A 16,585-nucleotide genomic window follows, 5' to 3' on the forward strand; every position below is an offset into this window, starting at 1 on the left:
GATCCCCAAGGGCTTGTGCCAATTACTGTATTAGGGATGTTTCTGGTGTTCTGTTTGAATCAATGCAGTATGCTGTAGATCAAGTAGTGAGCAAATGTACATTTGGTTGGACCCCAGTTTATTTAGATAGGTCTCTGGCACATCCCTGAAACTGCAACAGAAATTTATATCCCACTTTTGCTACTAGCTGTCCCTTGCATGATACATTCAGATAAGTTTGTTTGTCGATTCCTGTGTCTGTTTTTCGCCTTTCATGCTAATTGACTGGAGTTTTGGTCATCCATTGTTTTCTAGGTGAAGCAAAGAGAAAATGACATTGCATTGAAACACTTTCAGAAGGTGGTGCAGAACTTGGACTCGTTGAGTATGGAGGAGCGACAGTTTGCATTAGTGAAAGGTCTCTTGGCAGGAAATGTATTTGACTGGGGAGCCAAAGCCGTTTCAGAGTAAGTTTGAAAGAAACTCAGTGAAACTGTTTAATTCTGCAATATTTTACTGATTGCTGAAATTTTAGAGGAAAATGTCACTGAATGCATTTATAGACTAATGCAGTAACATTTTTTTTGAAAGTGCTTTACTGGTAATAAAATTTAGCTATGTATGTGAACTTTTTTTTAACATTTATTTGTAACATCCTGGATTTTTCTGTGTTGAATTGTATTTTTTGCTTGTCACATTTAGTGTTCTTGAAACAAATTCAGCATTTGGCTTTGAAGAAGCAAAGGAACGACTGCAAGGTAATGAACCATGAAGCATTGTGTAACGTTATAAGAAATTAAAGTAATTTAATTCTAAAATGAGGAACAGTTGCCTGATGTACTGCTGGTACTTCCTCAAATTAAGGAAATGTAGAATCACTGAAGTTATTTTAAATTGTAAGTCTTCACACTTCAACTGCAGTTTTACCCATTTCCCCTCTGGCCAAACCCTCCCACGGTCTTTGTATTTTTCTGAAACTGGTGCACCATGATGGAATGTGATTCTTTGATTGAGAATGATACATCTTCATGTTCACTTAAATTGTCATTGTTCAACATCCAGGAAAAGAAGGGAGTAACTGAAAAGATGTTACCTACCTAACGAACATCAAACCTTAGAATACAGGGAACAAAAATAGTGGAAAACTTTAAAGGGAAGCCAGATTACTCTCTCAGGAATATTTCCTGAACTTTGTAGCATCCACATGTTTGTTTGAAATATTGACTTATTTTCTTCTACCTTTGCATGTTCTTTAGTCTGCATGTGACAATTAATTATTTTTCCATTGCTGAGCCTAAAGTTGAAGTGTATATGCATAGTCAAAGTACTTGGTCTGATGCTGAGAATTATTTTCCCTGGACTTTCATTCTTTGTAAGGGACCATTCTTAAGTGATTTAATGAAGGCAATTAACAGTCAAATAATTTTGCATTTCTCAGCACGCCCATGGCTTGTGGATGCATATAATGACTGGATAGAACGACTTAAGGTAGGAATTTGCATGCTTTACAGCTGTTTGCATTCTAAATCAGGATATTTAACTAGAATGTTACCTTCTTTTAGATTGTGGTTAAATGTTTAATTTTAAATAGGATGTGAAGCCTTAAAGGGGGTTCATTTGGGAATCATAAGGGAACGATATGAAGCCATTGCTGTTGATTTGGGTGAATGCAAATCTGAAAAATACTTTACATTATTGTATCAAGTAAGTTTTATCACATCAGCTGATAAATAATTTCTAGTTTCCTCTTAAATCTGCAGACACGAATCTCTAACATTGATTGTAAATCGGTTGCATTTGTTTACCTTTTGTATAATTACCATGAAAAGCATGACTATTTTTGTTTATTTTTAACAAATATGTTTTGTATTTGTGTATTTTAAAAGATCCGCAGTTAGTGTCTCTAACATCTTGGTGCATACATACATCACTTTAGTCCGAAGCTCTCCTACTTACCATCTTGTTTTTGATACATGCATAAAAATGCTTTGAGATTCTCTTTAATCTTACCTGCCAAAAACATGACCCATTTTGCCCTCTAGATACCCTGTTTATGTTCTCTCCTGCATTCCAGGATATAATCTCTTGTGTAGCTGTAATATTCTTCCCAATTCGTAATGCAGCCCCCCCCCCCCTCACTTCTTTTACATCCCTTGTGTCTGAAACATCCAAACCCTGGTATGTTGAACTGCCAGTCGTGCTCTTCTCTCAACCCGTTTTCTGTAATGGCTGCAACATTTTAGAACTGTGTACAAATCGTAGCTCTAAACTTGTCTGCCTTGCCTGTTACACTTGTTGCAGCAAATAAACACACTTTGGTCCATTTGTTCCTCCATGTTTATTCATCTGACCCAACCATTCATCCCATTAGAATGACTTTACTTCAATATCTACCTTCTCAATCTCTCCACCTGTTGACCCACTGGTGTGATTCCCCCTCTCCCCCACCCCGCCATATTAGTTTAAACCTTGTTGAGTAAAGTTAGCAAATCTCCCTGCAAGGATATTGGTTCTCCTTCTGTTTAGGTGCAACCTATCCTTGTATGTGTTCAACATGCAAGATGCTGAAGGAATTCAGTGAGTCTGGTATGGAAATGGATAGTTGATGTCTCAGGTTGAGACCTTCTGTCAGTTGAATGCTGCATTCATTAAGTACCAATTCAGTTCATTTGGTTTCAGTATATTTGAAAAGTGTGCAGTAAGTTTAGGTTTGATGCTACTTTCCTGTTTTTAATTAGCAATCAGGACATACAGTAATATACATTGTTTGCATTGAATTGACTATTTCTTACATCTTTCACATACATGAGGAGTAAAAATCTTTATTTTACATACGACTAAATGTGCAATATGCAGTCATAGTAATTTATAATAGTTTATTAATAAATGGAACAGTCAATGTAATATGGAAATACCCTCACATCAGTGTGAGTTCATCAGTCTGATGGCCTGGTGGAAGAAGCTGTCCTGGAGCCTGTTCGTCCTGGCTTTTTGCTGCGGTACCATTTCCTGGATGGTAGCAGCTGGAATAGATTGTGGTTGGGATGACTTGGGTCCCCAATGATCCTACGGGCCCTTTTTACACACCTGTCCTTGTAAATGTCCTGAAGCACAGGAAGTTCACAACTACAGATACGCTGGGCTGTCTGCACCGCTCTCTGCAGAGTTCTGCAATTAAGCGAGGTACAGTTCCCATACCAGGCAGTGATGCAGCCAGTCAGGAAGCTCTCAATTGTGCCCCTGTAGAAAGTTCTTAGTATTTGGGGCCCATACAAAACTTCCTCAATCGTCTGATGTGAAAGAGGCACTGTTGTGTCTTTTTCACCACACAGCTGGTGTGTACAGACCACACGAGGTCCTCAGTGATGGAGATGCCAAGGAATTTAAAGCTGTTTACCCCAGATCCATTGATGTTAATTGGAGTTAGCCTGTCTCCATTCCTCCTGTAATCCACAACCAGCTCCTTTGTTTTAGCAATATTGAGGGAGAGGTTGTTTTCTTGACACCACTGTGTCAGAGAGGAGACTTCTCTGTTTGTGTTAACAATCAGCAAACCCAAGGATGTGCTGGGGGCAGCCTGCAAGTGTGTTCCACACATTCTGGCACCAACGTAGCATGCCCACAAAGTTCCACAGAACAAGACAAGTAGCAACAACAACAAAACAAGACATCAAGAACTGAATAGGCCCCTTCCCCTTCCCTCCTACCCACTCTCTCACACACCCAGGCAGGCCACCAGCCCAGATATAATAACAGATATCTAAAATTGTGTTTCATCCTGGAATCAAATTATTGGGTGCAGATGACTCATAAATAGAATATTTTGTAGCTGTAATGAATTACAGAACAGCTGTGTTTGAAGTTAATAAAATATCATAAATCTCAAGATCAAACCTCATGAGATGAGAACTTCCATTACGTCTCTGATTTGTCTGTGGGCATAAATCACTCTGATAGTTGTTCATAGCACACATTGTTAGTTTTATTCTGTTTCTTTCATATGCCAACAATAACTATTAGCAAAAGCAAGAAGGTAGTTCTCCTTTTCTGAAAACAGAATTTGTTAGCAAGAAAATATGCACATTTTTTTAAAGAAATATAACCAATTGAATGATACAGAAATTAAAAAAGCTACAATGAGTTTTACTGTGGTCAAATACCAAATCCTACTGGCTTTCTCTTGCAGGGTCCTCCTCACAAATGTGCCTTATTTTTCGTAGATAATAGTGGAATAGACATAATTCTCGGAGTTTTCCCATTTGTCAGGGAGCTGCTGTCCAAAGGAACAGAGGTAAGGTATTTGTTTGAGAAATAATAAACATCAGGGTGTACTGCTTTTTCCAACAGACTTCAGTTCTTATTTTCTTCCTTATAGAGTTATAAAACACAACAGCAGAGGGAAACAGCCATTCGGCCCATCTAGTCTGTGCTGAACCATTAATCTCCCTCGTTCCATTGACCCACACCTAGACTCTAGCTGGCCACACCCTTCTCATCCATGTACCTATCCACATTCCTCTTAAATTTTAGAATTGACCCAGCATCCATCACTTGTTCCACACACGACCCTCTGAGTGAAGAAGTTCCCTGTCATGTTCCTCTAAAAATTTCACCTTTCACCCTTAACCCATGACCTATATATATAAACTCAATGGAAGAAGCTTGCTTGCATTTACCATATCTATATCCCTCATAATTCTGTATACTTCTATCAAATCTCTCCTCAGTCTTCTACATTTGAGGGAATAAAATCCTAACCCATTCAACCTTTCCCTATAACTCAGGTACTCAAGTCCCGGCAACATCCTTGTAAATTTTCTCTGCACTCTTTCAACCTTATTTACACCTTTTCTGTAGGTAGGTGACCGGTTACTCCTCACCAGTGTCTCATACAATTTCAACATAACATCCCAACTTCAGTACTCAATACTTTGATTTATGAGGGCCAGTGTACCAAGAGCTTTATTTATGTCCCTATCTACTTGTTATTCCACTTTCAAGAAATTAATATTTGTATTCTCAGATCCCTCTTCTACCGCACTCCTCATTGCCTTACTGCTCATTGTGTCAGACCTACCCTGGTTGGTCCTCCCAACGTGCAACACCTCACACTCGTTTGAATTAAATTCCATATGCCATTTTTCAGCCCATTTTTCCAGCTGGTCCGGATCCCGTTGCAAGCTTTAATAGTTTTCCTCGCTGCCCACACTTCGTATTGGGTGTCATCCACAAATTTGCTGATCCGGTTTACCACATTATCATTCAGATGTTTGATATAGATGACAAGCAACAATGGACCCACCACTAATCCCTGCACACACCACAGGCTGAGAGTCAACCATCTACACCCATTTTCTGACTTCTGTGATGCCAATGTCTAATCCAGCTCATCTTGAATGCCAAGCAACTGAACTTCCTTGACCAACCACCCATTCAGGACCTTGTCAAGGGCCTTGCTAAAGTTCATGTAGACAACGTCCACTGTCTTGCCTTCATCAACTTTCCTAGTAACTTCCTCAAAAAACTCTCTTTAGGATTGGTTAGAAATTACTTTCCACGTACAAAGCTATGTTGGCTATACCTAGTCAGTCCCTATCTATCCAAATAGTTATATATCTGTCCCTTAGAATACTTTCCAGTAACTTTCCCACCATTGATGTCTGGCTCACTTCCCTATAATTTCTTGGTTTATTCTTAGAGCCTTTCTTAAAGAACAGAACTATCCTCCAATCCTCTGGCAACTCATCCATGGCTAAGGATGTTTTAAATATCTCTACTAGGGCTCCTGCAATTTCTGCACTACCCTCCCACAGGGTCCGAGGGAACAAATTTTTAAGCCCTTGGGACTTATCCACATTAATTTACCTCAAGATAGCAAGCATCTCCTCTGTTATTTGTATAGGGTCCATGACCTTGCTGCTGTTTTCCTCACTTTATAGACTCTGTGTCCATCTCTTGAGTAAGTACACAGATGCAAAAAATATATGTAAGATCTCCCCCATTTTTTCAGCTCCATGCATAGATTACCACTCTGATCTTCCAAAGGACCAGTTTTGTCTCTTGCTATCCTGTTATTCTTAATATATCTGCATTAGGATTCTCCTTCACATTGTCTGCTGCAACAACCTCATGTCTTCTTTTCACCCTCTTGATTTCCTTCTTAAGTGTTCTCTTCCATTTCTTATTTGTTCCTGCCTGCCTATACCCCCCTATGCAGCTCCTTTTTCTTAACTAAGGCCTCAATATCTCTTGAAAACCAAGGATCCGTAAACCTGTTATCCTTGCCTTTTATTCCAACAGGAACATACAAACTCTGTCCTCTCAAATTTTCACTTTTGAAGGCTTCCCATTTACCAAGTAAAACTTTGCCTGAAAACAACCTAAACCAATCCACACATGCCAGATTCCTTCTGATCCCATCAAAATGATCTTTTCTCCAACTGAGAATCTCAACCCGAGGACCAGATTTATCCTTTTACATAATTACCTGGAAACTAATGGCATTTTACGATCACTAGATACAAAGTGTTCTCCTTCATGAACTTCTGTCTTCTTCTCTGTCTCATTCCCTAATAGGAGATCTAGCATTGTACTCTTTCTAGCTGGGACTTCAATGCACTGATTAAGGAAGCTTTCCTGAACACGTTTGACAAGCTCTTTCCCTTCCAGCCCTTTTAAATAATGGAGTCTCAGTGAATGTGAAATGTTAAAATCACCTACTATTACAACATTATGTTTCTTTCAAGTCTGTAATCTCTCCACAAATGCTCCACTAGATCCCATGGACTTCTAGGTGGTCCATAATATAATTTCATTAATGTGCTCATACCTTTCTTATTCCTCAGTTCTATCCTTTGAACTATCTCAGTAGAAAAGGAAGGATTCAAAGAGGGGGAAGGGGCCACAGTGGTTAACAAAGGAAGTCAGAGATTGTATAGCATTAAAGAAAAAAGTATGACAGGGCTAAGATGAGTGGGAATACAGATGATTGGGAAAGTTTTAAGGAACAGCAGATCTTAACTAAAAAAGCAATACGGAGAGAAAAAATCAGGTATGAGCTCAGTCTAGCCAGGAATATAAAAGGGGATAGCAAAAGCTTTTTTAGCTACGTGAAGAGAAAGAAGATAGTTAAGAACAATGTTGGCCCCTTGGAGAATGAATTGGTAGAAATTGTTATGGGAAACAGGGAAATGGCAACAGAATTTAATGCGTACTTTAGATCTGTCTTCACCAGGGAGGACATAAGCAATCTCCCAGATGTATGGATGGGCCAGGGTCATAAGATATCAGAGGTATTGAGACAGATTGACATTAGGAAAGAAACTGTGATGAGTAGACTGGTAGGACTGAAGGCTAATAAATCCCCGGGTCCAGATGGTCTGCATCCGAGGGTTCTAAAAGAGGTGGCTCAGGAAATTGCGGATGCATTGGTAATTATTTTCCAATGTTCCTTAGATTCAGGATCAGTTCCTGAAGATTGGAGAGTGGCTAATGTTATCCCACTTTTCAAGAAGGGAGGGAAGGAGAAAACGGAGAACTATTGCCCTGTAAGCCTAACATCAGTCGTGGGGAAGATGCTTGAGTCCATTATTAAGGACGAAATAGTGGCACATCTTGATGACAGAAATAGGATTAGGCCGAGCCAGCATGGATTTACCAAGGGCAAATCATGCTTGACTAATCTGTTGGAGTTTTTTGAGGGTGTAACAAGGATGTTAGACGAGGGTAAGCCAGTGGATGTTGAGTACCTAGATTTTCAGAAGGCATTCGATAAGGTGCCACATAGGAGATTGGTGAGTAAAATCAGAGCTCATGGCATTGGGAGCAGGGTTTCAACATGGATAGAAAACTGGTTGGCAGATAGAAAGCAAAGGGTAGCAGTGAATGGGTGTTTCTCGGACTGGCTGGAGGTGACTAGTGGGGTACCACAGGGCTCTGTATTGGGACCACAGCTCTTTACGATTTATGTCAACGATTTAGTTGAGGGCATTGAAAACTATATCAGCAAGTTTGCTGACGATACTAAACTGGGTAGCAGTGTGACATGCGAAGAGGACGTTGGGAGAATACAGGGAGACTTGGATAGGCTGGGTGAGTGGGCAGATACTTGGCAGATGTCATTCAATGTGAATAAATGTGAAGTTATCCACTTTGGAAGCATGAACAAGAGGGCAGAGTATTGTCTGAACGGTGTAGAGTTAGGTAAGGGAGAAATGCAAAGAGACCTAGGAGTCCTAGTTCACCAGTCAATGAAGGTGAATGAGCAAGTGCAACAGGCAGTGAAGAGGGCAAATGGAATGTTGGCCTTTGTTACAAGGGGAATTGAGTACAAGAGCAAGGATGTCCTTTTGCATTTGTACAGGGCCCTGGAATATTGTGTACAGTTTTGGTCTCCAGGTTTAAGGAAGGACATTCTGGCAATTGAGGAAGTGCAGCGTAGATTCACTAGGTTGATTCCTGGGATGGCAGGGCTGTCTTATGCAGAGAGATTGGAGAGATTGGGCTTGTACACACTGGAATTGAGGAGATTGAGAGGGGATCTGATTGAAACGTTTAAGATAATTAAAGGATTTGATAGGATTGAGGCAGGAAATATGTTCCAGATGTTGGGAGAGTCCAGTACCAGAGGGCATGGATTGAGAATAAGAGGTCAGTTATTTAAAACAGAGTTGAGGAAGAGCTTCTTCTCCCAGAGAGTTGTGGAGGTGTGGAATGCACTGCCTCGGAAGACGATGGAGGCCAATTCTCTGGATGCTTTCAAGAAGGAGCTAGATAGATATCTGATGGATAGGGGAATCAAGGGATATGGGGACAAGGCAGGGACTGGGTATTGATAGTGAATGATCAGCCATGATCTCAGAATGGCGGTGCAGACTCGAGGGGCCGAATGGTCTACTTCTGCACCTATTGTGTATTGTCTATTAAAGCCTCAGTAGATGAGCTCTCCAGTCTGTCTTGACTGAGTACTGCCGTGACCTTTTCCTTGACTAGTAATGCTGCTCCTTCCATTTTAATCCCACCTGCTTTCTAAAACAATGGAATCTGGAACACTGAACTGCAAGTCCTGCTGCTCCTGCAAATGTGTCTCGCTAATGATTATAATGTCATAATTTCACTTGTTGATTCATGCCCTGAGCCTGTCTGGTTTTCCTATAATACTCCTCGCATTGAAATAGACACAGTTTAGAACATTTGCTCAACCTTTTGATTCCTGACTTTGTATGTAGGCTTATCAACCACTCCACTGTCTGTTCTGGTGCTTTGGTTCCCATCCCCCTGTAATTCTAGTTTAAACCATCTCCCCACCTTGGGCAACACTAGTGAACCTTCCCTCCAGGAAATTAGTCACCCTCTACTTCAATTGCAAACCTTCCTTTCTATCCAGGTCTTATTGTTCTTGGAAGAGAGCCCAATGATCCAAAATCTGAAGCCCTTCCACCTTAGCCAGGTGTTAAGCTGTATGTTCTTCCTATCTCTGGCCTCACTACCATGTGGCACAGGTAGCAATCCTGAGATCATAACCCTGGAAATCCTGCCCTTTAACTTAGTACCTAATTCCCTGAATTCACTTTGCATGACCTCATCACCCATCCTACTGATGTCAATGGTATCAACATGGACCGCGACCTCTGGCTACTCACCCTTCGACTTAAGAATGCTATGGACTTGATCTGAGATATCTCTGACCCTGGCACCCGGGAGGCAACAAATCATCTGGGAATCTTACTTCCTCCAAGGAATCTTGTTTCTGTTTCTCTAAATAATGAATGAATCTCCTTTCACTACCACTCACCTTTTCTACCCCCTTCTGAGCCACAGTGCCAGACACTTGCTCACTGTGGCTTCTTCCTGATAGGTCACCTCGTTCCCCCCAACAATTTTCAAAGCGGTACATTTATCTTTGAGGGAAACGGCTGCAGAGGTACTCTGCATTGGCTGCTTTTTTCTCGTCTCTCTCCTGACTTTCATCCGGACACCTGCCTGCTGTAAGTTAAGGGTGACTACCTCCCTGTAGCTCCAGTCTATCACCTGCTCAGTCCCCTGAATGAGCTGAGGGTAATCAAGCTGCAGCTCCATTTCCTTAACACGGTTTTTTACAAGCTGCAGCTCCGTGCACTTTGTGCAGATACAGTTATCAGGGAGACTAGAGGTCTTTGAAGGTACCTACATCTCACAGAAACAACATACCACTAGCTCTGGACCCATTCTCAGTGCATTAGCTGTGTACCAACTGGAAAAGAAAACTACTGGAAACTTGCTTAAGTCTGTGTCTGTGCTTGTCCAAGCCTGTTGAGCCAAAACCAAACCACTCTAACAATGTCTCACTTATACAGTTGCTGCTCTGTTTACAGCTCCTTTCTTTTTATTGGCTCAAATAAAACTCACTCCCAGTGAGACTTGTAGTTTTCAAATGGCTCCCGCCCTGCAAGATGTTGCTCTCTCACTCGCTACTTCAAAGCAGTGCCTCACACCTGATGAGACTCGCTACTCAAAATTGCTTTATTGGTGAATTTATTTGTACACTTGTATTCAGTGTTCATTGTCTGAGGCATAGTGCTAAGTTAGCAATTGTACTTGGTGGCATTGGGGTCCACAATGGGCCTGCGCAATGTTGAGCTAGTTAGTAGGTAAGTTCATTCCTATCCCTGAACATTATCCAATAACCAGTTTGCAGGCTGGGTACTGTGTATTGTGATCAAGTTGCCAGCCAAAACTTGCTCTGTATTTACAAAAGGTTGTCCAGTCTAGATTCTAGGCCACCCCAAGATTTGATGGTACTCCAGGATAGGGGAAAGTAAAGGAGAGATGGGAATAGGAGGAGGGTAATTTTTTTTTTAAATTTCTTTTATGAGTCACTTAGGAACATCAGCTGGTGACAGTGTGTTAATCCTTTCACCCACCTTTTGTGAGCTATGGTGATTGGCTAAAGGCTCAATACACTGAATCCACAGTACAGCTGCCTGACCCCATTAATATTTTACTTTTTATTTGATGTTCTTACAAAGTTAAACACACTTTACAGATTTAAAATTACTTTTGTTCTGTTGTAATACTGTGAATTAGTGCTGTTTGCTGCATTTGTTTGAGTACAGTGCTTGTCATCTTGTAATTTCTACAATAGTTGAAAACAGAAAAACACTCAAATATATTTTAGATGCACACTTGCAATCTATTGCTATAATTATTTTGCCCCTGAGGCCTCCTATGTAAGGATGAATAGAGGTGTAGTTTTAAACTAAAGCTGCTTTTGATGTGTAAGAAATGATCAGTAATAGAATCACAACGTGATCCATTCTGGGGGAAGTTGCTTAGTTCTGCAAGCATTGTTGGCACTGGAATGTCTAGCAACACCTTCTGACTTCTCCCAGGGCAACCTCGGTGTGCTGATGGTTAATGCAAGCTATGTATTTCACTATGTACATTTCGATGTATATGTGACAAATAAACTTGAGTGTACATGAAAAATCTCATTTCTCCTCAGCTTTGCAGACAGTGGCTGCAACTTGTTGAAAAGATGCTGTGTGTGAATATGTAGGCCCCTGGTACACAAACTCTGTTTATTTCTAATATTATGGCACTGAAGAGGCTATTCAGTCCATTTAGCACATGTTAGGTTTTGAAGAAATCCCATCACCCCTATTACCTCAATTATAATTCTGTAACCAGTTTTCTCTTACAAATCCATCAATTTTTTTTCCTGTTTCTCTTGCCACCTTCGCTAGGGACAGTAACTGGTTAACCTGCCTTCACCTACCATTTCAAATGTGGGAAGAAACTGGAACTCCCGGAGGAAATTCGCATGGGCACAGGCAGAATCTGTAAACCTCACACTGACAAAATTCAGGGTTGGGATCAAACCTGGGCTGTTGTTGGAACTGTGCTGCAGCAGATGCATAAAATGTTTAAATTGTACAATGCATGCTGATTTATTGAAATCCGATGTTGAAAACCTAGAAGCTTACTGCACAGAATGCGCTGAATTGAACCATCCTACCCATGCTGGAATGGCAGAATGTTTCATCAACCCAATTTGTTCTGGACTTCGTAAGCATCATTACCCTAATGCAGAATGGGCATACTCTTACAACAAATGATAAAGACTTTGTAATATCTTTGACAATATTAACAACAAACATTTTAAATATTTGCCAGTCATTGAACATCTATTCTCTAGGTTTCAAATGATCCAAGGAATGTCACATAAAATCCATCTGTAGAAATCCAACTGAGCTATTTAAATTATGTGTGATGCTTGAAGCATTGGGATATAGAAAGGGTTCAATTAAGAGTGTTTGGCTGTTAGTGCATCTTCCTTTTCCTCCTTTGAATGACCTGGTTTACAACAAAACTACAAGGAATTCTGTGTTGCACTTAAAATTTTTCATATGATATATACAGATTCCCTGGCATACAGTGAATGATAATAAACCTAATTCTGAATCTTCACTCTGGTATCTGAAAGATAAAATGCCTAGGGCTGCATACATTCCACACTGGATGGATCAGCGTGTGTCTACCCTACACTGCCAGTTGCGGGTAACCTGTTGAACCCCATTCGTGATTGGGATCGGGTACTGCAATTATTTTCTGTGAATAAGAAATTCCTAGTAGGTGGAGTCATAAGCTCACGTTGACCAAGTCCCTTTGTACACACAGCCTGTCACTACTACTGATTGGATGGTTTAGTGAGGTCCTTGGATCGGCCCCACCAGGGTCAGCCATGGCTTTGGCGGAGTGCAAAACTCATTTAGTTTTCACTTTAGTAAATGTGTTTTCTTTTGTTGGGTGTAGGATGGACTATCAATTTGTTATAATAATAATAATTTGACAGTTTGAAGTGGAATAAGTCATTTTGAAATGATTTTTCTTTTGTCATCTTCCGAATTAGAAGTATCTGTGGCTAAGCTGACCTTGTTTTTGACTCCTCCCATTCTGTCGTCCTCCCTTTGCAAGCCAGCAATTGTGCAGAAGAAGTCTGTATAGATATTGCCAATTATCTTTATGTCCGTCTCTCCCTCATTTTGGTGTACTTTCCCTCTCCTACTCACACTCCAAACTGCAGAGTCAAATGCTGTAAGGAGAGTGGATTGACAGTGATGGTGTTTGGACAATGTGCTGGAACTGCTGGATTATTACTACAGATAAATTGGATGCAGTGGGGAAGTTTGAATTTTATTTGCCACATGGCATTTACAAAATGTGTCTCTTCAGCACTTCAGTGCATTTGTGTTTAATTTCATTCCAAACTTGCTGATGTTATTGTTTTCAAATGCAGGTTATTTTAGCCAGCAACTCGGGACCAGCATTAAATGATGTAACTTGCAGTGAACTGACAATAGTTACAGAGAGAATTGCAGCAATGGATTCGATCATCAGGTATGAAACTGAACTTCATTCACCTTTTGGTCAGGGAAATGAAAGCAATTATTTGTCAGAGGAGTTCAGATAAAATGGATCACATTGCAATTTGTTTCCTTGTGGCACTTCATTGAATTTGCCATGCTTAAAAAAAAGATGGGAGTAGTGTGGGCACATGCTTTATGGGCTGATTAGTCTCTTGTAAGAGTTTTTGGATCTTGGACCAGTTATTGAATGTCATTGGCTGTGAGTTTAGACACTGTCAGAAATTTGGTTGGCTGATCCTTATCTGGAGAATGAAGACTAAGTCCAGTTTTGTCATTGAGACCATTGGTTATTGAATAGCTTTTTGATTCAAGCTCATCTGTGAAAGATGTAGTTTAGGACTGGATCTTTGTTCTTATTGATTTCCCCTGAAGAATTCTAATTTTTATTGAGGTAAATGAACAGACCCAAACAAAATTTTGCATGTTTTTTTGACGTGAGAACAGTGGAAATTGTAGATAAGTGACTCAAGTAGCTCTTTATAGTCTTTTTCCAGAAGTCTGATGACATGCCATTCTTTTCTTGGGCATTAGGTCCTTGTACTGGTCTGTTTTGTTGAGGTTGACAATCTGTCTATGGCCTTGTAATTGTTTGCTTCATGTCCCTGTAAAACAGTTCAGGTAATAGCTATTTAACTTTGCTTCCTTTACTTACAGGACGGCTTTAGAAAAAGATAAATTAGTACTTGTTCAGAGTGGATCCAGTTCACCATGCCTAGATCTGAGGTAAGTCTGCTACTGTTGCCCTAATTTTATCTGATTATCTTTTGCCTGTTGGTCCTCATCTCTTTGTTCAAAAACTTTGCTTTCTATTGCCATTTGTTATCCTGTAACTCTTCCATTTGGAGTTGCCTTATCCTGTGAACTCCTATATTCTTCTGTGAATTATGAATGACAGAATTATAGATACCTGTACATATGAGAGTGAGCTCCCGTAATATTATTAAATTCAGAAGTCTGAATCAATGCATTCATTTATTCTGATGAATGGCAAAAATAAGTTCCTCTCCCTCTCACCACTTTTAAGTAATTGTTCTTATCGGTTTTATGGGTTTATGATTTCATTCGTTACAACACACAATACTATCTTGGTACGTTTATCAGATTGAGTGTTTTTTGTATATTTTCTGATGATTTCAACTTAAGGACATTGATAAAATTTGAACATGTTCACTATCCAGGGATGGTCTGTATGGTCTAATTATATTGTCAATACTGCTGGAGAAATGTAAGCTAGTTACCCCAATTCAGTCAACTGCAATATATTTTCTTAGTCCTCACTCTGTCCCATCACCCCACAGTCCACTCTCAAACAGACTTGCTCACATTTTAAAACATTTTCTTCTTCAATCAACCTTCCTCTTTCTATTGACTCATCTTACAGACATGAAGGTGATTGGGTAATTCAGAATTCAGTTGGTGATTACTTCTCCCTAATGGAGTTGCTGACCCAGTTATAATAATGAATCAGCAGTCCAAGTTGAGAGTCTGGCAAAAGTTCAGGAACGTTCTGGTCTTTGCAGCTAAGTTGCCTGTAGCAACTGAACCATCAGGGAGTTGTTGTTTTGTTAAGTGAATTCTGTTGCTATGCCTGTGCTCTCATGGGCAGAGTAAAGTGCCAGTTCTGCCATATTTGGTGGGAGGAGTGCAGGCGGGTGTGTTGCATTGCAGTGTTTTTCGAGCATTCTTCCACTTATTTAGCATTTCAGCCAGCCAGAAATGTATAGGCTGCGTGGCTAATTGATATGATTTTCCCCCTTTCTCCCCCATCCCCCCATAATTAGTCAGAACACAGTAGACATCAGCAAATAGAAAGCATTCATCCCTTTGAGAATGCTGCAGCATTCATTCAGAGTATGGGCAAAGAAGATACAGCAACAAAATTAGGCATCAGTCATTTGAAATGGAGTGGTGTGGCTACTTGTATTTGCTGAGAATGGTGAATATCTGTAATTTTGTATCTAGCAGGTTGTGGAAACTGTATCTTAGAAATAGGTCAGTTGGTGAACAAAAAGGGAGGCTCAGCATAACAGTGTCAGATATTTAAACAGCTAGTCCATTATGTTCAGCAGTAATTGATCCTTATTAGAAAGAGCAATCCCAAGAGCAAAATGAGCCATCTATCGTTAGCAAGGGAGATCAAAGAAATATTAATCAAAGACTAGAGAATATGTAGTGATAGATCAGTAGATCAGAGGACTGAGAATTGTACCATCAGAGTCTGAACACAAGGGAGAAAGTTGATCATGAGAGAAAACTAGCAAATAATGTCAAAACAAATGGCTTATTGGGTAGTTTGGTTGAATGTAGGACCCCTAGATATTACATCTGGGGAATTAACAACAAGGAGCAAGGAAAGAGTTGATTTGAGTTGGTTTTCAGAGGAAGATGCTGTAGATATCCCAAAGAATCTGATGAATGAGTTTCAAATGGTGAGGAAGAATTTCTAGCAATTACTATAATGTGCGACAAGGTGGTGGAAGAATTAATGGATCTAAAGCAAACAAGGTGCCAGGTCCTGATGGCCTGCACCTGAAGGTTTTAATGAAAACAGCTACAGAGGTTGATGCAGCCATTGGTTGATGTTCGTTAAAACTAAATGAGTTCTGGGAAGGTACAAGTGCATTGGAAAACCACAAATGTGTAGTTGTTCAAGAGGAAGACAAACGTAACTATAGGCCTCTTAGGTTAAGATCTGTTGTTGGCAAGGTAGTGGAGTTTATAATCAAGGAAAAAATGTCTAGTTGTTTAGAAAAACTTTATGTAATCAGACATGTTTTATGAAAGGTGTGTCATACTTAACAAATTTATTAGGGTTCTTTGAGAAACAGTGAGTAGTGTTGATAAAGGAAAACTGGTAAGCTGTACTGTGCTTTGATTTTTAGACTCTGACAAGTTGCTATGTAAAAGACAAGTGAACAAGATTAGAACTCATGGTAATAAAAGATAATAATTAATGGTCAAAGAACTAGACGTTCTTGTGCAGAAATTGCAAAACTTCAGTTGGCAGATGCAGTAAGTGGTTAGGAAGACAAATGATGTTTTGGCCTTTTATTGCAAGAGAGTTGGAGTTTAGAAATAGACATGTATTGATGGCAATGCCTGATGTCCTGTGCTCAATTCTAGTCCCCTGTTTAAGGAAGAATATACTGGCATTGTAGGCAATCCAAAACAGTTTCAGTAGGTTTACTGCTGGGATTGGA

At 40.0% G+C, this 16,585-nt stretch overlaps 1 protein-coding gene across 3 annotated transcripts in view; it reads left to right on the forward strand.

The window, feature by feature from the left end:
- Nucleotides 1–16,585, forward strand: part of pank4 (pantothenate kinase 4 (inactive)) — a 75,679-nt gene that overhangs the window by 51,017 nt on the left and 8,077 nt on the right. For all 3 annotated transcript variants that reach the window (XM_059952160.1, XM_059952161.1, XM_059952162.1), the window contains 6 exons: nucleotides 295–446; nucleotides 682–737; nucleotides 1,418–1,467; nucleotides 4,166–4,270; nucleotides 13,256–13,356; nucleotides 14,040–14,108. In XM_059952160.1, coding sequence (XP_059808143.1) covers nucleotides 295–446; nucleotides 682–737; nucleotides 1,418–1,467; nucleotides 4,166–4,270; nucleotides 13,256–13,356; nucleotides 14,040–14,108 — 533 coding nt within the window. The remainder of the gene's footprint in view (nucleotides 1–294; nucleotides 447–681; nucleotides 738–1,417; nucleotides 1,468–4,165; nucleotides 4,271–13,255; nucleotides 13,357–14,039; nucleotides 14,109–16,585) is intronic.

This window comes from Hypanus sabinus, chromosome 27 (genome assembly GCF_030144855.1).
Source record: "Hypanus sabinus isolate sHypSab1 chromosome 27, sHypSab1.hap1, whole genome shotgun sequence".
Classification (NCBI taxonomy): domain Eukaryota; kingdom Metazoa; phylum Chordata; class Chondrichthyes; order Myliobatiformes; family Dasyatidae; genus Hypanus; species Hypanus sabinus.